Genomic DNA, 23,448 nt, shown 5'->3' on the forward strand with positions numbered 1-23,448 from the left:
CATGCATCAAAGGCGTTGGATGGAGCTCCTAAAGGACTACGATTATAAGATTTTATATCTCCTGAGTAAGAGTAAAGTGGTAGCCGACGCGCTCAGCAGAAAAAATGCAGGTATGTTGGCTCACTTAATAGTTTCTGAATGCAGGGTAATAGGAGCTGCGCAAAAAATACAACTTTAGGACTTGAAGAGGGTTACAGGCCTGACCCATATAACTGTCCAACCTGAACTGATTCAAAGAATAAAGGATGCCTAATTGACCGATTCCACCTTACCAACCGTAAAGAAGGATTCAGAACAGGGAATAAATTCAGAATTTTGAGTCTATGCCGATTGGTGCTCAAGCTCCAGGATATGGTGTGTGTCCCATATGACAGTGATATAAAAGAGAACATCATGATCGAGACCTATAGCTCAAAGTTCACTATGTATTCCGAAAGTACTAAAATATATCAAAATATGCGACCCCGATTTTGATGGAGAAGAATGAAAAAAAAATAACTGATTTCATCTCCCGATGCCTTGTATGTCAACAGGTTATGACAGAGCATTAACGCCTAGGTCAGTTACTTCATCCGTTACCGATTTCAGAGTGGAAATAGAAACATATCATCATCGATTTTGTAACAGGGTTACCTAAGGCACGCTTGGGATATTATGTTATATGAGTAATTATTGATCGGCTCACCAAGTCCCTTTATTTCGTGGCTATCAAAATGACTAACTTTTTAGACAAGTTAGCAAGAATTTATATTCTAGAGATAGTCAGGCTATATGGAGTTCCAGTGACAGCGGTATCCGACAGAGACCCTAGTTTCACCTCTCGATTTTGGTCTAATTTTCAGCAAATAATGGGGACGAAACTGTTCCTCAGTACAATATTCCACCTTCAAATCCATGGACTGTCGGAACGAACAATTTGCACAATAGAGGATATGCTCAGAGGCTGTGTTTTGGACTTCGAAAGATATTGGGATAATCACCTAGAGTTCGCTTACAATAACAGTTACCAAGTAAATATCGGTATAGTCCCCCGTATAAGGCATTGTATGGCCGACCCTACAGGTCGCCGATCTGTTGGGAAGATGTGAGTGATAGAAAATTGTTTGACCCAGATCTTGTAGAGGAGACCACTGCCAAGATAATTAAAATCAGGAAGAACTTCTAGGCAGCTTAGAGTAGGTAGAAGAGTTATGCGGACACGGGTGATCGGATGTTTCTTAAGGTTATCTCTTTCAAGAGTATCAGTAAGTTTGAAAATTAAATTTATGGTTCATTGGACCGTTTAAGATCTTGGACATGATTGGTATGTCTGCCTACAGGCTAGTACTATCTCCAGAGCTATCCAGAGTCCATAATGTGTTTCATGTGTCTATATTATGTAAGTACAACCCATACCCCTTATATATCCTGTCTCACGAGCCACTTTTACTCCAAGAGGATCTATCCTATAAGGATACCTATAGGCATTTTGAATCGGAAGAGTAGAGTACTTCGCAAAAGAGAAATTTTCTTCGTCAAGGTTTTATGGCAGAATCACACGAGGGATGAGGCCACTTGGAAGCTAGAACTGAATTTCAGAGTCTAGTAACCTCAACTATTTGACTAGTGAGAGGGCAATAAATTTGAGGGACCAAATTTCTTCTTAAGGGGGGAGAGTTATAACACCCGGACCCGAAAATTTAGTTCGGAATAATTTTACAAATTAGTAAAATTATACATATAAATAATTTAATCTTATTTTATTTTAATTTTTGTTAATTTTTTTAGAAAAATAGAATTAGGGATGAAATTAAAAATAATTCTGGGAAATAGGGGTGAAACTGTGAATAAGAGGAGTGTTTTTGAAAGAAAATTTAAAACATAGGGTAAAATCGCAAAAAAAAATGACCACGTGGAATGGACATGTCAGTAGTAATGATGACTCATAACACGCTGTATGGCAGATGCACTGACACTGATTCCACGTGGGAGGCCACACGGGCAATCTGCGAGCCTGCAAATCTAACACCCTCGATCGCATCCTGTGCGCACGGACAACCTAGATGCATTTTGCCTTCAGGCGCAATTGGACGATCAGATTCAATCCGATTATACGGTCCAAATTTATTTCCCGAATAAGAGGGATCCAACGGATAGGAGAGGGCCACATGCCTTGCATAGACATCCCAGATCGACTCGCAGAGGGTATTTAAATATCGCGTTCCAGGAAACCCTAACCCTAAACGCACTAGTCATTACTAGAGAAGAAAAAGAAGGGCACCGGAAAAGAAACTGACTACCTTCACTGCCACACCGGAGCCACCTTCGATGCCAAACAGGTACTTTTTTTCCCTTCCCGCTCAGAATTCAATCCAAAATCTCCCCATGCCCATATCGAAGCCAAAAGGCCCACAAGAGAGCCAGAAAATACGAGTGAAGCTCGACCAAACCACTATGGCCGAAATTCAAAACCCTCTCTGATGACCCCTTTCCCACTTTTCATTTTGCATGATTTTTTGATCGTTGTGTTCTCCGTCCTTTTCTAGCATAGGTTAGCCAAAGGAGAACCTCGGTCGTGAAGGAGGAATAGTAGAGCCACTGCACCTGGAGACCCTCATACCAGTAAGGTTTCAATTTTTGCATTTTTGGGCCAAAAAAGGCCCCTAACTTGGTTTTCGCAGGTTTTTATGCAAAACCAACTAAAACCAGCCTAAACCAGCTGAAAATGGCCAAGTCGAGAGGAACTACCACCGTGGGCGACGGAACCAGCGCCGGAACACGGCGGCGACGTTGTGTAAGAACTCTAAATTGGTAGAAAAAGTTTTAAAATGCCTATTTTAGCCTTTTGGGATATTTTTTATACGTGGTGGGTATTTTTAATTTTTTTAGGAAAAATTCAGGAAATCCAGAAACTGTCAAGAGGTATAGTGAAAAGTATGGTATTTCGGACACCAATTCGAGGTAAGAATCCATCATTCTTTCCTTCGTTATGGTAAATTAAAGTGTGATAACTAATAATGGTGTGTTTTATAAAAATTAAAAATTTCTAAATTAATTATAGGTCACCAGTGGAGCTAGAATCGGTTAGTGTATAATTGCTCTAGCTGTGTTGTTTATATTCTCATATACTATCTAAATTACAATTGTTTATTTATTTTAATTACTTTCTCGTTCATTGATTACTTGATTGATTATTCTCACTTATCGACTGATTTGAAATAAATGGCCTAGTCACATTTTTTTTTATTTTCGTATTGTCTATTTGTATGACTTATTGTTGATATGTAAATGCGAAATATTGGTATGTAATTAGTGATTGGTTGATGATGTGGATATATTTATGAAAAGTTTATCAGTTACCCTAGGGAAGGGTGTATCGATGCATAGAAAAATTTCTACCGTGAATATTAACTCAGTCGAATGGGGCTGAGAAATCCCATACCAAAAGGGATTGAGGGGTATAGTTCACCTTTATACCGGATATGATATGGAGACGGACGATTAAATGATAGATTGGATATTCACGCATAAGATCCTTATGGACCCCAAGAGGTACTGGTAAACAAGTAAGAAGGTAAGTTACTATTATTGTTCATTTAAATATGAAATAAAATGTTACCATGATTATTGTCTTCATATGTCAGTTTTGAAAACTTGTAAGGGTAAGTATGAGAATAACAACTTTTGTGTTAAATGATTTTATTTAAAAAGAGATAATAGTTTCATTGGTTGTTTATAATTTTTATCAATTTTAATTTTTCATATCGGTGTTAAGCGTAATATTCTTATTGGAACAGTGTAGTTCATCATCTTATTTAACTATTTTCAGATCAGGAAGATTAAGATTCAGATTCTGAACAGTAAAAAAAAACTTGCAAATAAAGCTGTTTTCCGCATTCCATCAGAGTCGCCAAGCAGAGATTAACTCAATAAAATTTTTAGTAATATTTTCTTTTATTTATTTATTTTGATATTAAAAATTTTCTTAAAAGAGCATTCTCATAATTATATTGGATATTTTGATTTATTATGTAAGAAATATAAATTTTAAACTCTTAATTGCTTTCGCATTTACTCTATATATTAATTTTCCTTAATTTATGGGCTTCTACAATGTACATATACTTAAAAATAATATTTCAAGTACAACCTAAATAATATGTTTTAAAATCTTTGAAATTTAATAAAATTATGAACGTACTGTTTTCATTATGTTTTGATAAAAAATAGTCAAAATAAATTGAAAGAAAGTCACCCAGATTATATGCACACGTTAAATTTTTGCAACTTCATATGTACACGTTGAGTTGACAGAAAGTTGAAATTAATTTTTGGACGTACGATAATCAATTATCTATGTAACTTTACGTTACCTCTTAAGTTGTTTAAATTACACACTCTCAATCATTCTTTTTTTTCTTTAAAAAAGATGAGTCACTGCTCTTTCATCACTCTTCTCTTCCCTCTTCTCCTCCTTTCATGGATTCCCTCTCTTTCTCTTTCACAAACCACAAATCCCACTCTGCCACTCAGAGCTGTCAACTTGGGAAACTGGCTTGTCACAGAAGGCTGGATGAACTCCTCCCTCTTTGATGGAATCCCCAACAATGATCTTCTCGTACTACTTCTCTCCATTTTCTCCATGAAAATGCTCTTATCATTTCCATAATCCCCTTCTTGTTTTGTCCACTCTGTTAAGCTATTGTTCTCTGTTTTTTTCACTAGGATGGAACCCAAGTACAATTCATGTCCGCAGGTCTCCTCAACTATCTCTCTGCTGAAAATGGCGGTGGGACAGTTGTTGTGGCCAACCGTCCTTCGGCTTCTGGCTGGGAAACCTTTAGGGTAAATTATCATCTCACATTTTGAGTACTGTTTATATTATATTAATTCTTCATGACCTGGTCTTATTTCCATTTACGATTGCAGTTGTGGAGGATGAACGAGACGTATTTCAATTTCAGAGTGTTCAACAAGCAGTTTGTGGGTATAAAAAATGGCGGTCAAGGAGCCAATGTAGTAGCTGTCTCTAATGGAGCCGGTGACGCAGAGACGTTTCAGATAGTGAGGAAAGATGGCGACGGCAGTCGGGTCCGTATCAGATCAGCAAATGGGTTTTTCGTCCAGGTAGTTTCTTCCTGCTTAATCTCCATAAACACATACACGCGCATGATGTAAGTGAGATTTTTATCAGATTCTTTGGAGAAAACCTGTGTTATAAAAGCTTATTGTTTGTGGTTTTTTGTAATGTAATTAGGTAAAATCGGAGAATGTACTAACTGCAGATTATAGTGGATCAAGTTGGGACGATAATGATCCATCTGTGTTTATAATGACAATTTTAGAAAGCACAAGATTGAGAGGTGAATACCAGCTCACAAATGGCTATGGTCCTGATAAAGCTCCTCGAATCCTCAAGGTATGAACAGTCCTCTTTTGAGTTATGACATGGCTGCAAATCAGGGCATTAAGTGAAAAATTCTTTAAGTGACTTGGTATTGAATTGCCCCATACTAAATTAATTAGTTTCAAAATATTGGATTATAAGTAATAGATGAGGCTTTCTAGCATTCATTTCTTTAAGAAAATTGGTCTACTTTTATTACATTATGTAAAACCTGAGTTAGAATTGAATTGTCTGAATCCTGATGATCCATATACCCAACAACAATTGGAGTCTTTTTCAATGAGATCCTAAGTTCTTGATAAAATCATTTCAAATAAGTTATCAAACTTGAATGATATGTAGTTAAATTTAGTTATTTCATAGACTTTCAAGATATGTGATTGATGGTATATAAAACTAAACCTAAGTTCAAATTTTGAAGGAATAGAATGTAAATAATTGATTAGCCACTTTTTTTATCGTCTTAAATTTTTAGAAAATTTAGTTCAAATCTATTATTCAAAAGTCTAATATTTGAATTTTTGTTATCCGTGTAATCAATAGCTTAGGGAGTTTTGGTTTGAGGGAAAAGTCGGTTCAAATTTATTATTTAGCACAAATAATAGTAGATTTATTTAATAGATTTCTGGAAGATTGTTTATAACCACACAGTTTAATCGATTTCGAGAAGATTGTTTATAAGCATACAGTTAGCAATTAATTTTGAAGTTATTGAAACATGAAGATGTAATGAATTTGTGGTTGATACAGGAGCATTGGAGTAGTTATATCACCCAAAAGGACTTCGAGTTCTTGTCAGGAAATGGTGTAAATGCTGTGAGAATTCCAGTTGGTTGGTGGATAGCACATGATCCCTCTCCTCCTAAGCCTTTTGTTGGGGGGTCCTTGCAAGTTTTGGACAATGTATTTAAGTGGGCACAGTGAGTAATAATTTTATGAATTTGTAATGGTGTACGAGTGAAATTCAATTCAAAATTCTTAATCAGTATTATGAGTATCCAACGCAAATATCATAATACTCTTATTATAAAGTTGATGACTTGATCTTGAATTTATTCCCCCACTTTATCTCAAGAAACAAAAAAACTCCATCGCGAGTGATTAAATTAAATTTGTGAATTTGATGTTGTAGGAACAATGGAATGAAAGTGATAATTGATTTGCATGCGCCTAAGAGTTCGCAGAATGGAGAACAACATAGTGCATCAAGAGATGGATATCTGGAATGGGGAGAGTCCAGTGCAGTGGAAACTGTTGCAGTCATCGACTTCCTTGCAGAAAAGTTCAATTTCAATAAGCTTCAACCTCTCTTATTATGTTTAGGATAAACTTAAAATTTTGAAAATTTATTATTTTTCTTGTACGTAAAATTTTACATAAGATTAAAAGCTATAGTGGTGCACAGGTATGGAAGGCATCCAAGTCTAGCAGCAATTGAGTTGATGAACGAGCCAGTTGCACCTGGTGTGGAGCCAGTTACACCAGGTGTGGATCTAGATGCCCTGAAAAATTACTACAAAGCTGGCTATGAAGCTGTAAGGAAATACACATCAGATGCGTATGTCATCTTCTCGAATCGCTTGGGACGTGCTGATCCAAAGGAGCTGCTAGAGTTTGCTGCAACGTTTGATCGGGTAGTCATCGATGTACATTACTACAACCTCTTCTCTCCAGTTTTCAAAAACAAGAATGTGCAGGAAAATATCGATTACATCTACAATCAACGAGCCTCGGATCTTAACGCCATCATGACATCTAACGGCCCTCTCATCTTTGTGGGTAAGTAAAAGTAAAATCAAAAGAATAGTACTATTTTTTGTGTTAAATTAATTAATTATTTTTATTTTCAGGGGAATGGACAGGAGAGTTCGATGCAAATGAGGAAAAATCAATGGAAGATTATCAAAATTTTAGCAAAGCTCAAGTAGATGTTTATGGGCGTGCTTCTTTTGGCTGGGGATATTGGTCTTACAGATGTGAATCGGAAAATCGATGGAGCCTCCAATGGATGCTACAAAATAACTACATAAATCTCTAGGCAGTTACTACAATGTTCTTCTTCCTCATATTTCTTACCATGACAGTACCTCTGTGTTAGTAATCTTAATTTTGACTGCCCATGCTTGTCTTTCGAACCGTAGAGAGTGCTATAAACCTCATAATTTTATGGGGGAAGAAAAAGGTAGTAGGATTAATATTTACTATGTATGTTTTTACTTGAGAATATACGGAATATGTACTTTTGTGTGTTATATTTCATCAATAGATCAAGAGTAATAAATTATAGTTTTCATATATGAGACATGGTTTTATTACACTTCAAATTTTGTAATTGTTTATGATGATTTAGTTTCTAATTTGTTTTTATAATCATTTTATATAGAGTATATTTATATGTTTTTGAATTCGTATTTAAGAATAAAAAATGTAAAATAATCTATTAATAATTAATAATTTCATATAAAAGAACAATATATTGAATTACACAAATAAATTGTCATGGAAAAAATAATTTTTTTTTTTTAAATTGTAGCAAAAGTGATTACATGGTATAATTGTAATTTGGTTGTATAACTTTTGTTGTTTGCAAAACCAAAGTAGTTTAGAATCGAATGCTCCACCATTTCTACGAGGCCAGCTATTTCATTTTTGTTCACCAAACACTCTTATTGACGATATTTGCATTGCAGAAAACGGTGCGTTTTATTCAAACAGAAACGGCCGCATTTTGGTATAAATACTTCAATTTAAGGCTTATTCTGTCGAGGTTCCCGTTAAACTCACCTGTCCCCCGCACAACTCACTTCGAATTCTCCGCTCTCTCTTCTCCAATGGCAGCAGCTGCATCCAACTCTCTCTTCTCTCTTGCTCCGAACTCACTGAGCCAACCCAGAAGAGTCCCGCAGTCTCCTCCACTATTTTCTATCAGTCTTCCTCGATCTCATCCTCTGTCGCTCAAATCCACCCGTCGATCCAACTCGATCACATTCTGTTCCGCGGATGCCCCCAACAGCGCAAAGGAAGAAACCCCCATCGAACTCAGTGCGTTTCATCTCGCACTGTGAATTTCTATTAGTTCCATAAAACCAACTCTTGCATGTGACTTGACTTTTTTTTCCTCTTTTTAATTTCTAATTTTCCATTTACAGGATACCCAGCATTTCCGACGGTGATGGACATTAATAAGATAAGAGAAATATTACCCCACAGGTGAATTCTAACTTAAAACTAATGGGTTTCTTTTTGACGATTTCTTTTCTCCTTCTGATTTTTTTCTTCTTTTTTTTTTTTTTTTAATTTTTCTGTGACGACGCTTTTTCTTCTTCTTCTTGGTTTTGGGTTGTGTTGTAGGTTCCCCTTTCTGTTGGTCGATAGGGTTATAGAATACAATCCCGGCGTATCAGCAGTTGCTATAAAGAATGTTACGATAAATGATAACTTTTTCCCTGGGCATTTCCCTGAAAGGCCTATAATGCCTGGTGTTCTAATGGTGGAGGTAATTATTTACTCGGATTTGTTCAACTTTCATCAAATATACGATTCGTTTCTCTTTGTGTAATTTGTTTTACATTCATTACTTAAGAAGATAAGCTGTTGGGTTACTGAAATTCGTCTACTTTGTTGCTTGTTGATTTTTTGATAAAGCTTGTGTGAGATGGGGTATGTCTTGATTGTTTATTTGTGCTTGCTTCTTGGTAATAGGTATTCTTGGTCACTTATTTATGTTAGGAGGTTAGATTTTATACTATGGGTATACTCGGAAGAAGTATAGTATTCTATGTAATTCATCTCGAAAACTGTACTTATTTTAAGAGAAGTATACTAAGTTCAATTATTAAACAACAAAAATTTAACTCTGATAGGACAAAATCCAACTCCAAATATATTCCAAATAGACTTGAAACAAATACATTTCAGGTTCTATTTGGAGTTGTATTTTCATCCTCTTATGCTTGAACTGAGTGTATATTTATGAATCAACCCGGGAAAAATAGTTCATTCCTTCCAGATCCTAAGTCTAGCCATGTTAGATAACGCTAAAAGGTTTTAATTTCTACGAACATCTCCCCTTGTTCGATTTACCATGGTGGTTATTGTTCACGTGCCTGAGGGAGATGGTAATGAAAAATAGAATAAGAAGTGGATGTGGTTTTACTAAGCTACATTATGGAAAATTGAAAAGAAAGTCAGAGTAACAAAGTGGAATGTGAATTATAGTCAAAATTGAAGGGTTTACACAGGCAACAATTCAGTCTGAAAGGATTCAGATTTTGACAGGGAAGGGGAAGGACCACTACTAGGCTAGGATTCAATAAAGCCCTTGGAAGAAAGAAAAGATAGGAAGATGTCTGAAATTGGAATAGATGGACCGTCATACTTTTGTCGAACCTGAGGAGAAATGGATCTGATCCTTCCCGCTCATTTCAAAAACATTTAGGAATCCTAGGTGTGGTGTTAGTCATCTGGCTTATAAAACTTTATTATGGGGTCTATTCCACCGTTTAGATGTTCTTTGACGATACAGCAGTAAAGCAGCTTTGTACTTAATTATCATTAGTTGTGCTGCAGGGCAGGGATGGGGTTGGGGGGTTGGAGGGAAGAAGATTGGATGGAGGAGCATTTAGTAGTCGTCAACTCTATGATATGGGACACTTAATGATGCACTCAGTGACTCTGCAACTTCTCATTCTTTAAGGTGAGTAGCATTACCATAATGTGAAGTTGCTGTATCCTTCACTGAGGGAGTCCCAGCACATATGCTCTACCATGGGATCTTATGAACCACATCAAATGCTTCTATCAGGTACTTAACCGTTGGGAAAATGAGCCATGTCATGCGCATGTTTAATTTTCTTAGTCGAACTATTAGCTCTTCGAACTCTTATTGTGAAAGAGGACCTTGGAGCTTGGAGCTTTACTCAAGGACCTTTAAGCTCATGGTTTAGATGTCACCTTGATCCTAGAAGACAACATATATAAATCACCTAAACAATTGTTCAGCATTAAAGAAACTGCTTTCTGGGAAGAGGATTTTCTACCTATGGTATGTGCTTGGTGTGTACTTCTCGAGATGGATCTATTTGTTTTCTGATTCTTTAATGGGATAAGAGTTTTGTTCTATATTTTGCCACTGCCCTTGAAATAGAAATTATTCAGCTCAGGTTAAAGTAGTTATTTAGTTATTTCAATGGATACTATCCAAATCTATAAAAAAAATTTGTACTGTTCAACACTGTCAATAGTTAGGTTACAGTTTACAAAATACTATTGTTTGACCAATATCGAACTAATACTATCGATGTTGTTCTGTCTGGTTGTATTGGACAAAACATATGGTTCTTACTGAAATATGATGGCCCCTTTTACCGTTTTGTACTTCTTTATACTATTGTCAAAATATGATAACCCATTTTATGATACCATTCTATATACCAGCCCCCTTGAGGTAGTTCAATAATCACCTTTATTGGTTTATAACTTCCCTTTTTTCTTTTGAAAAAAGGAGTCCTATAAGTTGAAAGGCAATTGATAACTTCCACTTAAGTTATGTTTTTTTCAAAAAAAAGATAACTTCCACTTTAGGCATTGGTTCATGACAATTCACCATTAAAGAGTGATTACCTGGACCTGCAATTGATTTTTTTTCTCTTCCATTTTAATAGCCTTTTTTCTGTGTGGAGAAGATGAAAGATTTCATATAAAGGGTGCCAAAGGAATGCCAGCGATGTACAAAAGCCATACAGAACCCAAAATGCTGAGAATTACAGAAAAGATTCAGACAAAAATCAATGAGCTACCAAATCTTTCCGTTGGAGAATCATTTGACCTTCAGAAAAAAATATATAATGTTTGGAAACCAATGGTTTCTTATTCTAGCAAAATATACCCTCAAAAATTGTTTTATTACTTCTCCATATAGTCCAGAAAATGGCACAGGGAATGATGGCAACAAGCTTCTTCATGATCCTATGGCAGCAGATCCCTTTACATGCTAACAGGTCATCCTGATGATGTCCACTGATGCTTGAAAGCCTAATCGCCAAATCCCAAATGCTTGTTCCCACAGAACACCATAAAAGAAGATGGTTTGAGGAGGGCCAAGGGAGAGGGATACATTAGCACACAAACACAGTGGACAACCATTGACAGCGAGTGCAGCTTCTCTTTCTCAGATCGTCCATGGTAAGAATGTGGTACCATGTGGCTTCCGAAAGTAAGAAAGCAATCCTACAATTCTACGGGAAAGCCTTGCACTTGCAAATAGGTTTTCAGGCTAAGCTGTCAAGGACTAGGTCATGACTCAGCAAGGCATGATTTAACCGAGAAATTATCATTCTTTGATAAATCCTGAAGTGGGAAACCTTTAAATTCTGATCCACTGAAAAAGTGTCGGGTAGTATGCAAATTCACTTCCTAAGAATGCTAATCACAATGGAAAACAATTAATAAAGAATGCAGCTCCTCTTTCTCAGATTGCCATGGTAAGAATGCGATACCATGTGGCTTCCGAAACTAAGAAAGCAATTCTAGGGGAAGCCTCACGGCAAATAGGCTTTCAGGCAAAGCTGTCAAGGATCAAGGCATGATTTAACCAAGAAATTATCATTCTTTTAGTAGATTCCAAATTGGGGCATCCTTTATATCCTGACTTGCTGAAAAAGTGTAGTACATTATGCAAATTCATAGACGACTCGATTTCTCAATCATTGAGATTTTGGGAATACAATATGTGAGGAAACAGCATCCAGGACTGAACAAAACCCACTCCTTCATCTCTATTCTAAACTATGGTGGATGAAATGCGGATGTAATTTATTTTATTATGAGAATAAGCAGCTTGCATTCCAACCATAGTCTTATGGCAAATACAATCTCACTTATTCAACAATTCACCCCCTATAGCATGTGCTAAACACCCACTAATTGCTAGAATGAAACACTTTAGTAATATGTCTCCTTCTTGTTATTCTTATATATTTACTTGTAGTAAGTCCTAATTGAAGTGGTTGCTTACTCCAGGCAATGGCCCAAGTTGGAGGATTGGTTATGCTGCAACCTGAAGTAGGAGGTTCGAGGGAGAATTTCTTCTTTGCAGGGATTGATAAAGTCAGGTTTCGGAAACCTGTGATTGCTGGAGATACATTGGTAATGAGGATGACTCTTGTGAAGTTGCAGAAGAGGTTTGGAATCGCAAAGATGGAAGGGAAGGCATACGTTGGGCGTGATGTAGTATGCGAAGGTGAGTTCTTGATGGCTACAGGTAGCAGTGAATGATGTGGCTCGCTGTGTTCTTTTTGGTCCCTTGCAATTTTCAGTTGAGTTGAACTAGATGTTTGTTTCTGTTTTGTACTTTTGACATATACATCCATTGAAATAGTGTTAGTATCTTTGCTATGCAATCAAATAATTTCATCTCTCAATAATTTGTTCTCCATTTAGAAAGATAAAAACGTTTCCTTCTTTTCTAGAATTCCATTTTGTCTGTCTTGGCGGTCAAGCCTTTATATTATCACCTTTGAAATTTGAAAAAGTTTCAGACTTAATCAAATGTTTACTAAATCATATTTGATGGAATTATAATGACTTGATATTTTATCAAATCAATTTAGATTGCATCATACCTGGACTTCAAATTTCATATTTTGAAAATTTTGACAAGGACAAGGAATAGGAAAAGGACAAAACGCAAAAATTACCAAACCTCCCATCTGAGGTTTGATTGAGAGTAGTTGTTTGTTGAAAACTCTTACACAACTTACTTTTGCCAAATTTACCAAAAGAAAATGAATGGCTAGCAAAAAGTCTATTCCTCCTGAAATTCGAATCTTCTGAGAATCAATATCCACCTATTAAAATCCTCTTCAGTGTAACTCTAAAAGATCTTGAGTCCGCCCTCATCACGATGCAGCTTGTTTAAAGCCACTACTGCAAAACACATTCACTGCCAATAAATACACTTATAAATTTAAATTACCTGTTGTTGCATAGAGAAAACATGCTATTTGATCCATGATTTTTAAATCTACATCTGCAGATAAGTGAGTGCCTTTCTATGTTACAAAAAATAAAGCAAGAAAGAAATTGAAATCCATGATTGGTGTTTTAGGTTTCTTTTTTTGTTGCTCCCAATGTGTCTCGTGAATGCATATTGACATAACCTTTAGTTATGCACAGTGGATGTGAAGGGGAGGGTACTGTGTCCTTTATGCAGCCATCATACCCCCTTTCTTCTTTTTTCTTTTGGGTTTGGAGTTGGTAGGAAACATCAATTATTACAGAGCCTTAAATTTGATGGAGTATCTCTTTAAATCTACAACCACACACTTGTTTGCTTCTCCTTGCCTCTCCTCACCTTTTTCAGACGGTGAAGATTGTTTTTAAGTATTTATCACTTGTTGGCTGCCTGCTACTCCTCCTCAAGATTTTAATAGTGAAGGAAGAAGGCGTGGCCAACGCCTCTATGCTCCAGACTACTGAAGTCAACTTCCTTTACATCTCTTCCTCTGTGTTTCATATGGACATCACTTTTTCATGGGTTTGCTTTGAATTATTTTTCTCATGTTAAGACTTTACTACAAGAATATTACTTATATAGTAATCGAACTCAAATAATTATCACACGAAACCCATATTTTTTATTCACCGGACTAGTCTTTTATGCTCACTTTGAATTAAATATACTAAAACGTGATATTTCTATATCCTAATTTAGTAAGATATATATTTATTTTTCACTATATTTTGTACTAATTTCGATTTTCTTATTAGTTATCCATTGACAAAGAAATGCAAAATACAATATTTGAATTCATACTTTTCGAACGTGAGATAAAAGTAGTAATCATTTAATTAAAGAATAAGTATAACAAGTAATGGTACTAATTATTGATCATCTAGACACACAAACGTAAGAGCAAAATGTTTAATCAAGTAGTTTGGACTTTTGTGCAGAAGAAACTACTCTGAGCGGTGAACACGTAAGATTGGTAGTGAGGAATGACAGCGAAATTACAAAAGTTAATCATGAACTAAACCCATACATAAACTGATTAATGGTTAATTAATTAATTAAATTAGTAATTAATAGTCCCACTAGGTAAGTTTAAAAATGTGATTGACAGTGATAACCCGGATAATAATATTTAACCACCTGGAAAAATGAAGCTGAGGGGCTTAGTGATGGTGGGGCCCATTTATATGACGACATTCAATGGTTTGATTGGGGGGGGGGGGGGGGGGGGTGTTTGGGTTACTAGGATTTTGCTGTTTTCTTGATTTATGTTTCTTTTTCTTTGTTTTTTTTTTTTTTTTAATTTTTATATTTAAATGTTGTTTGGCTTTTTGTAAGAAGCAAGTATAGGCCTGGGACCCAATAATTGACATAAAAGGGTACAAAATAATTGCTTAAAATTAAAATAATTGTGCTTTTTCTTTAAAAATTATTTTAAAAAATTAAATTAATTATTATGAAAAAAAATTATTATTATTATTATTAATATTTTAATAATTTAATCATACCCATCAGATAAACAGGTAAATCACTAGATGTTGTAAGTTAATAGTTTCCTAATTAATATTATTATTAATTTATTTTTCAAATCTTATCAAATTTGTATGTACATTTAGTTATACTAATTTTTGTATATTTAAACCCAATTTTTTTAAAAAAATGAAGTCATAATAATTTAAACTATCTCATCTCTTGTTTGTTTATTGAATTTGATATCCTTCTTTTTTTTTTTTTTAAGTTGTTGTGTCCAATTTAATTATTAATTTAGTTTGTTGATTCTTTAATGATATAATAATTAATCAATTAGAGATGGTTTTGTTTAAATAATTCTCTCTTTTACTTATTTCTTATTTGTTATTAAATAGTTCATAACCAGAAGAGGCATGGTTCTATGAACTGAATCTGAGACAATATTGAAGAGATCAGAAATAATAATACCAGAAGAAACAATGAATAAATAAATACTTATGAATACAAAATCTTGCCAATGATCTTGACTTTTGATGTATATATATATATATATAATGTATGTAACCCTGAGGTATCAAAAACTATTATGATAAAGAAGTCGTCTTTTCAATGAAATTCTTTTAATTTATTTCTATCTAAACCCAAAACAAAATGAGGGAAAAGAAAGATATAATGGAGGTTTGGTGAATGTCATGGACTATATACTATATAATTTGTCCGAAAATTTTACACTAAAATATAATTATAAAAATTATTTCAAGTATAATTCTATTAAATAAAATTATTTATTGTTAATTTCATTAATTAAGTGAATGACTTATTAATTTAATATTTTATTTTCTCATCTATTTGTAACGGTTGAACTTAATTTAAAGAATACTTAAATAATAAATAACCGTTATAAAAAAAAATATACTTGATCGAGTAGGTAACTTTAAAATAAATTATAGAATTATTGTATTTTATGCGTATTAGTCTACAATAATAAAAACAGTTATCAATATATTCAATTACCTTGAATGTGTTTTAACCTCTCATCTCATCTATGAAAGAAGCACAAATTTCCCTTTTAAGTTGTTTTCCATTAACTAAAATTACAAAATTTTATATATAATAGTTAAATAAAGAAAAGAAGTGAGGTAGTGAATTAAAATTTTTTATAAAAGGTATCTCAATCACGGTATGACTGCATCATCTTAGAACGGTATGTAACTCTAACTTTTTTACTGTCTTTCTTTTCTTAAGATATGTTGAATTCAATAAAAAAATAATTTCGACATAAAAATTTCTTATATTTGCTATCAGAGTAATAATATATATAAACTGTTAATACAATAATATATAAATAAAATGTTAGAGCAATAATATATATATATATAGAAACTGTAAGTGTAAAATTATATATGTATATAAACTGTTAGTACAATAATATATATATATATAAATATATAAACTGTTAATATAATATATATATATATATATAATGTTAGTATAATAAAATATATATATAAACTGTTAGTAATAATATATATAAATATAAATTATTAGTATAATATACATATATATAATGTTGGTATAATAATATAAATATAAATTGTTAGTATAATATATATAATGTTAGTATAATACTTTATATATATATGTTAAATTACAGTTAATTTCATAAATGTAAATAGATATGTATGTTTTATACAAATTATGATTTTGTAGTTTTATGACTTAAGATTTATTAACATAAAGAGTTGCCAGAGTAGCTCAGGTTGATGAATCTTACGTTAGTTAATACTTGGTGGATTGATTCTAGAGCCACAACTCATGTTACTAATTTAACATAGAGATTCCTTACAACTCAAAAACTGAAAGAAAGTGAAAATTTCCTCTATATGGGAAACCATCTCAAAGTAAAAGTGGTAGTTGTAGGTACCTATCGCTTGCTATTAGAGACTGGTCATCAAATGGACTTTTTGAACACTTTTTATATTCCTTTAATTTCTAAAAATTTAATTTCATTATCCAAATTAGATGTTGTTGGATATTCAGTTTATTTTAGTTGTGGAAGGGTAAGTTTAGTATTTAATTCAATTACAGTTAGTTCTGTTATTTTATATAATGATTTATATAAAATTTGTTTGAATCATGAATTTGCACAAGCTTTAGTTACCTTGCATTCAACTATTGGATCAAAACGTGACTTAATTAATGAAATTTTTTTATTCTTGTGGCAAAAAAAGCTAGGGCATATCTTTAGGGAAAGAATTAAGAGATTCATGAAAGATAGAATTTTACAAAATCTTGACTTCATTTATTTTCAAGTATGTATAGATTGCATAAAAGGAAAACAAACTAAACATACAAAGAAACGTGTCATAAGAAGTAATGAGCTTCTTAAGATAATTCATACAGACATTTACAGACCACTCTCCATTCCTTGTTTTACTGAAGCGATATATTTTATCACATTTATAGATGATCTATCTCGGTATGGTCATATATATCTAATGGATGATAAGTCTTAAGCCATTGACATCTTTAAAGTGTACATTATAGAGATTAAAAGATAATTATAAAAAAGATTAAAGTTGTGATATCTGATTAAGATGGTGAATTCTATAGTAGATATGATGAGTCAGGATAAACTTCTAATCCATTTGCCAAATTCTTATAAAAATATGACATTCATGCTCAATACACAATGCTAAGTACACCATAACATAATGGTGTTGCTAAAAGGTATAAATTTACTTTAATGGAAATGGTTAGGAGTATGATGAATTAATCTTCTGTACCTATTTCTTTTTGTGAAGCTTTAAAGACCGTAATGTATATCTTGAACTGAATTTCTAGTAAAACAATGTCTGCAACTCCTTTTGAGTTATGGACTGATAGAAAACCAAGTTTAAGACATTTACATATATGGGATTGTCTAGCGGAGGGAAGAATCTTCAATCCTCATTAGAAAAAATTAGATTCAAGGACAATATCTCTATATTTAATTGGTTATCTAGATAAGTCCAAAGGATATAGATTTTACTGTCCTAACTGTGGTACAAGAATAGTTAAACCGGTAATGCTAGATTCTTAAAAAATGACGAAATTAGTGGGAGTGAAGAATTGAGAAAAGTAGACATTGAAGAAATAAAAGTGGATATCTCACCACTATTTTTGTCTTAAGAAACAACTCTTACTTATCCTTATCAAAAAGTTACAAAAAATGAGCTACATAATGGAAATGGTTTATTACCACAAGAAGATGTCATCATTGAAAATGTTATAGAACAACCTCAATCAATACCTTTGAGAATATCTCAAAGGAAAAGGAAATCTATTATATCATATGATTATATGGTATATTTACAAGAATTTAATTTTGATATTGGGATAAAAACATATTCGGTTATGTTTTCACAAGACAAGAAAAGTGATGATTTTAATAAATAAATATAAGCTATGAAAGAAGAGTTGAAGTCTATGGACCATAATGAAGTCTAAGATCTTGTTGAATTGCTTGATAATTGTAAAATTATCGGTTGTAAATGGATCTTCAAGACCAATTGCGATGCTATAAATAGTATCGAACGATTTAAAGGCAGACTAGTGACCAAAGATTTTACTTGAAAGGAAGGTATAAATTATAAAGATACATTCTCTCTAGTTTCTAAAAAGGATTTTCTAAGAATCATTATGGCACTTGTAGCATATTTTAATTTAGAGTTACATCAAATGGATATAAAAACTATTTTTTTGAATGGGAATTTGGATGAAGATATCTATATAGATTAACCTAAAGGGTTCGCAAAGAAAGAAAAAGAACACTTAGTTTATAAATTAAAGAAATCCATTTATGGTCTTAATCAAGCTTCTAGACAATAATATGTAAAGTTTAATGATACCATTACATCTTTCGGATTTAAGAAAAATGCTGTTGGTCAGTGTACATATATGAAAATTAGTGAGAACAAGTTTATATTTCTAATATTATATGCAGATGATATTTTGCTAGCTAATAGTGATCTTGGTTTATTATACGAAACTAAAAAATATCTCTCTAAAAACTTTTAGATGGTTGATATGGGTGAGACAACTTATGTTATTAGAATAGAAATCTTCAGAGATCGTTTTCGAGGATTATTAGGTTTGTCTTAGAAATGATATATTAACCAAGTTTTGGAGAGATTCAATATGTAGTTATGTTCAGCCAATGTTGCACCCATTCTTAAGGGTGACAAATTAAGTAAAAATTAGTATCCAAGAAATGACTTAGAAAGGGAACGGATGAAAAACATTCCTTATGCATATGTTGTGAGAAATTTAATAGACACTCAAACTTGTATTAGACCAGATATTAGCTATGTTGTTGCTGTAGCACCCGGAAAGGAGGAGAAAAAAAAAAAAAAAAAAAGGCCACGTCAGCAGCCACGTCAGCAGGCCCGGTCAGCAGTCCCGGCCAACCGGGGCCTGCCACATGGCAAGACCACGTCACTCCGAAAGGAGCCACGTTGGCGATCCGCGTGGGTGCGATCCGACGGCCCAGATCAATCGCGCGATCGGACGACCCAGATTCAATCGCACGGACGGCCCAGATTCAATCAAAAACGAACGGCCCAGATTAAAACGAAATGGACGGCTGAGATCAAAAGGCAAGGGGTTATAAATAGAACCCCCACACCAGACCACAAACCCTAGCCGCCTGCCGCTCGCCGGAGAAGACGAACCAGAGGCCGACCGCCGCCACCCGCCGCCGCACCGGGGAAATTTCCGACCGCCGATCGAGGTAAATTTCATACCTCCGACTCGTTTTTCCACGCTGATTCCTCCTATGGCCAAATCGAGGCCGAAATCCCGGCCAAACGGCCGGAATACGCGGCCGAAGCCCAGCGGCGCCGCCGCGCCCCCTCTCAGTTTTTGCCTCCGACGAGGCCCTTCCCGGCCTCCGTTCGATGCAATTTTTATATCACCGTGATCACCATTCTTTTCTCTACAGGTTGACCGGAGCCGAATCACCAAAACACGAACCTCGCCGGAGAGCCGTCGCACCCGAGAGCGCTGCCGCCAGTAAGCTCCGTTTTTCCGTGATTTTTTGGCCCCCCGAGGGCCCTAGGGTTGTTTTCTCACAAGGACCGATGCGAGTGTGGCCGAATTCGGCCGAAAACGGCCGAAAACAGCCAACCCGAGGCGACTCGCTGCCGCCAGCGGCGGCGCCGTCGCCGGAGCACGGCGGAGCCGCCGTGCTGGAGTTGCGATTTGGGCCGAAAGAGGCCCTGGGCCTAATTTGGGTTTTTTTTGGAACACGTGCAGGTACTGTTAGTGTGTTTCAGTTCTCCGGAAAAAATTCAGGGAAAATTAGGGACGGCCTGCAGGCGCACTGTGAATCGTATTCGGATCCCGAAAACAAGTAAGGACCCCTCACCCTATTTCCTATCACGGTATTAAAGTTTAAAATGATAAAACGGTATTTCTTGAATTAACGAATGTGTGAAATTGCTTAAGGTGGCTAATAGAGCCCGAGTCTAGTGTGATTGGTGATTTACTGTTATTTGGCCTGTTTACAGCTTTAAATGCAAAATGAGGTTTGATGTGTTCAGTTTACAGATTTGTGTGCATATACTACGTTTTTATTAATAATGGGTTGAATGACTGAAAAACTGATACTGTATGTTGTCTGTTGGGCATGAATTACTGTTTTGCTTGTTTGTATGTGAATTGATGATGCTGACTGAGAAAAGGGAAAATGAAAGATTGTGTAGACTGATAATTGTATTATGGGGGTCAGCCTGACTAGATATCCTGGGAGATGGTGGACGGACCAGGTCCGTAGGGAACCCTACCGGGATTGTGGTCTCACATGCCGGACGGGGTATGGAGATCTTATGGTTTTGGCGCCCATACCGGACGGGGTATGGGGACGGCCCGTTTCACCCTCATACCGGACGGGGTATTGAGGTTTATGGTTTTGGCGTCCATACCGGACGGGGTATGGGGACGGCCCGTTTCACCCTCATACCGGACGGGGTATTGAGGTTCATGGTTTTGGCGCCCATACCGGACGTGGTATGGGGACGGCCCTGGAAACTGATTATGAATGTTAAAGGTTAACGGGTAGCGGAACCCCTATGGACCCCCACGGATACTAGTAGGCTGGTAAATGAGAAAAAGATATGTTGTACAATGATCGAATTACAAGAGGCGTGATAAGTGTTATGTTTTACAGCTTGTATTATTCCATGATTATGATAATGTTATTGTTTTTCGTATACTGTTTTATGGATTCCACCGAGGTAAGTGGATGGTAAAGGTTTTCATGTTAATAAACGAGTTTGTTGTAAATTATGCTCCATTGGTCTTTTGTGTTTTTCTACCCACCTTTACCTCCGTGACGGTGAGATATCGTGATGTTCTTACTGGGCTAGTGTAGCTCACTCCTTATTTAACCATTTCAGATCAGGAAGACATGGTTCCCGAGCCCGTTCCGCAGGAGGACGACGAAGGGGATGCCTAGAGACTCTGTAGTCATACTCATAGTTTTATTTTCGAGTTTCTCTCTTAGTTAGTTTAATCTTTTATATTTTAAGTACGTTTTTGGTTTTTCGTGTAAGGGATGTTAACTGAAATTTTGATCTCGCTTCCGCATTTGATATATTTAAATATTCATTTCATTTTAATATTTCCGGGGCCGTTACAGTTGGTATCAGAGCCAGGTTTCCTCGGACTCATCCCTTACACAATAGTGCCTTAGATAAATACTCACCGATATATCGTTACTCAATCATTCCTTGCGAAAACAGGTACACGGGAATGAGGAGAGGAAGACCCCCACTAAACCGAGCGGCTCAGAATAATTTGCTTCGGGAGGATCTTGACAGACTGTATGAGATGGTGGAGGCTCTCGTAGCTGCCCAGCGAAGGCAAGAGGAGAGAAGGGAGTTACCCGGACCTCCTCCGCTAGCGCAGGTTGAGCCCCCACTACAGCAGGCTAATCCCGTACCACCCCGGCAGGAGCCTGTTCCTCCACAGTACCAACCGGCACCACAGCCGCGGTACAACCCGGTACCACAGCCACAGTACCAGCAGGCGCCGCCACAGCACTTTCCAGTACCCCCACCACATCAGCAGATTCCACCACAGGGTCCCCCAGTTCACCCTCAGCCGGTCCCAATCCCTCTACCTCGGGACCCCGCTCCTTCCTTTATCGATCCCGGCTTCATAGAGAGGTACAGGAGACTGAACCCTTCTACTTTTGCAGGGGGATCCTCTTTTGAAGAGGCCCAATATTGGCTGGCAGAGACTGAGAGAGCCTTCGAGACCTTGGGAGTAGTTCCTGAGCAGAGGGCTGCCATTGCCTCCTACATGCTGGTAGGGGAAGCAGTACGCTGGTGGGAGCTCAAGCGGGCCACCCTGCCTACACCAGTTACTTGGGAGCAGTTCCTAGCGGCCTTCCATGCGGAGTATCTCCCTAAACACATCCAACATCTAAAGGAAATGGAGTTTGCTCAATTTGTCCAGGGAAATATGACAGTGTCAGACTATGCTCGTAAGTTCCTGGAGCTGGGCTGACATGCCCCGGAGACATTGATGGATGAGGGCCGAAAGGCCAGGAAATTCCAGTGGGGTCTCCGCCCGGAGATCAGACAGCACTTACTCGTGATGGAGCTCGAGACGTATTCGGCAGTCTTGGCTAAGGCGCAGATCATAGAAAGGAGCTTTGACACCCGCCCTCAGCCAGCGGGAAGTTCCCGACTCTCAGCCCCGCTCTACAGGCCAGCACCTATCATGCCTGTCCAACCCAGTAAGAGGCCCAGACCTGCCGTCCAGGCCCCTCCTCAGGCTACGGGGGCAGCACGTGGGAAGATCTGCCAGTACTGCGGCAGGGATCACGGGGACCGACCCTGCTACCGCCTCAACGACACCTGTCGCATATGCGGCAGTGCACAGCACTATGCAAGGGAATGCCCCAGGAACCAGAATCAGAGAAGGCCTCCAATCCAAGGCAGAGCTTACAACCTTACCCAGAAGGATGCCGACGCAGACCCGGACGTGGTACATGGTAAACCCAAGAAAGAAGTCTGTATCCAAGAGATTCCAGTAGTCCGAGACTTTCCAGACGTATTTTCGGATGAACTGCCCGGTCTACCAAGGGACAGGGAGGTCGAGTTCACCATAGACTTACAGCCAGGTACCCAGCCCATCTCAGTAGCTCCTTACCGAATGAGTCGCATCGAAATGGAAGAACTAAGGAAACAGATCACTGAGCTACAAGACAGTGGTTTCATTAGACACAGTGTTTCCCCATGGGGTCCCGGGGTTACTTTTGCAAGGAAGGGAGATGGAACGTTGAGACTGTGTATTGATTATAGAAGGATAAACAAGGTAACAATTAAAAACAAGTACCCTCTCCCCCGGATTGATGACCTTTTCGATCAGTTGCAGGGTGCACAGGTCTTTTCTAAAATAGATCTACGATCAGGTTACCATCAGGTAAAAGTGAGAGCAGAAGACATCCCCAAGACGGCATTCCGAACCAGGTACGGACACTATGAGTTCCTGGTTATGCCGTTTGGGCTAACCAACGCCCCGGCCATCTTTA

The 23,448-nt window shown here is 36.6% G+C and overlaps 2 protein-coding genes across 2 annotated transcripts; both read left to right on the forward strand.

Moving 5' to 3' along the window:
- The first annotated feature begins 4,385 nt into the window (after positions 1-4,385).
- LOC110818972 (putative glucan 1,3-beta-glucosidase A) lies at positions 4,386-7,638 on the forward strand. The gene is made up of 8 exons (XM_088222467.1): positions 4,386-4,597; positions 4,705-4,824; positions 4,909-5,106; positions 5,237-5,398; positions 6,137-6,306; positions 6,519-6,668; positions 6,792-7,165; positions 7,237-7,638. The coding sequence occupies exons 1-8, from the start codon at positions 4,409-4,411 to the stop codon at positions 7,422-7,424; spliced, it is 1,551 nt and encodes a 516-aa protein (XP_088078593.1). The 5' UTR covers positions 4,386-4,408; the 3' UTR covers positions 7,425-7,638.
- A 451-nt stretch (positions 7,639-8,089) lies between these two features.
- On the forward strand, positions 8,090-12,810 carry LOC110819044 (uncharacterized). The gene is made up of 4 exons (XM_022048127.2): positions 8,090-8,428; positions 8,536-8,596; positions 8,738-8,882; positions 12,407-12,810. Exons 1-4 carry the CDS (start codon positions 8,218-8,220, stop codon positions 12,659-12,661), a joined length of 672 nt encoding a protein of 223 aa, XP_021903819.2. The 5' UTR covers positions 8,090-8,217; the 3' UTR covers positions 12,662-12,810.
- Positions 12,811-23,448: the final 10,638 nt, after the last annotated feature.

The sequence above is a fragment of the Carica papaya genome, chromosome 6 (assembly GCF_054855325.1).
Source record: "Carica papaya isolate Zhongbai chromosome 6, ASM5485532v1, whole genome shotgun sequence".
NCBI lineage: Eukaryota > Viridiplantae > Streptophyta > Magnoliopsida > Brassicales > Caricaceae > Carica > Carica papaya.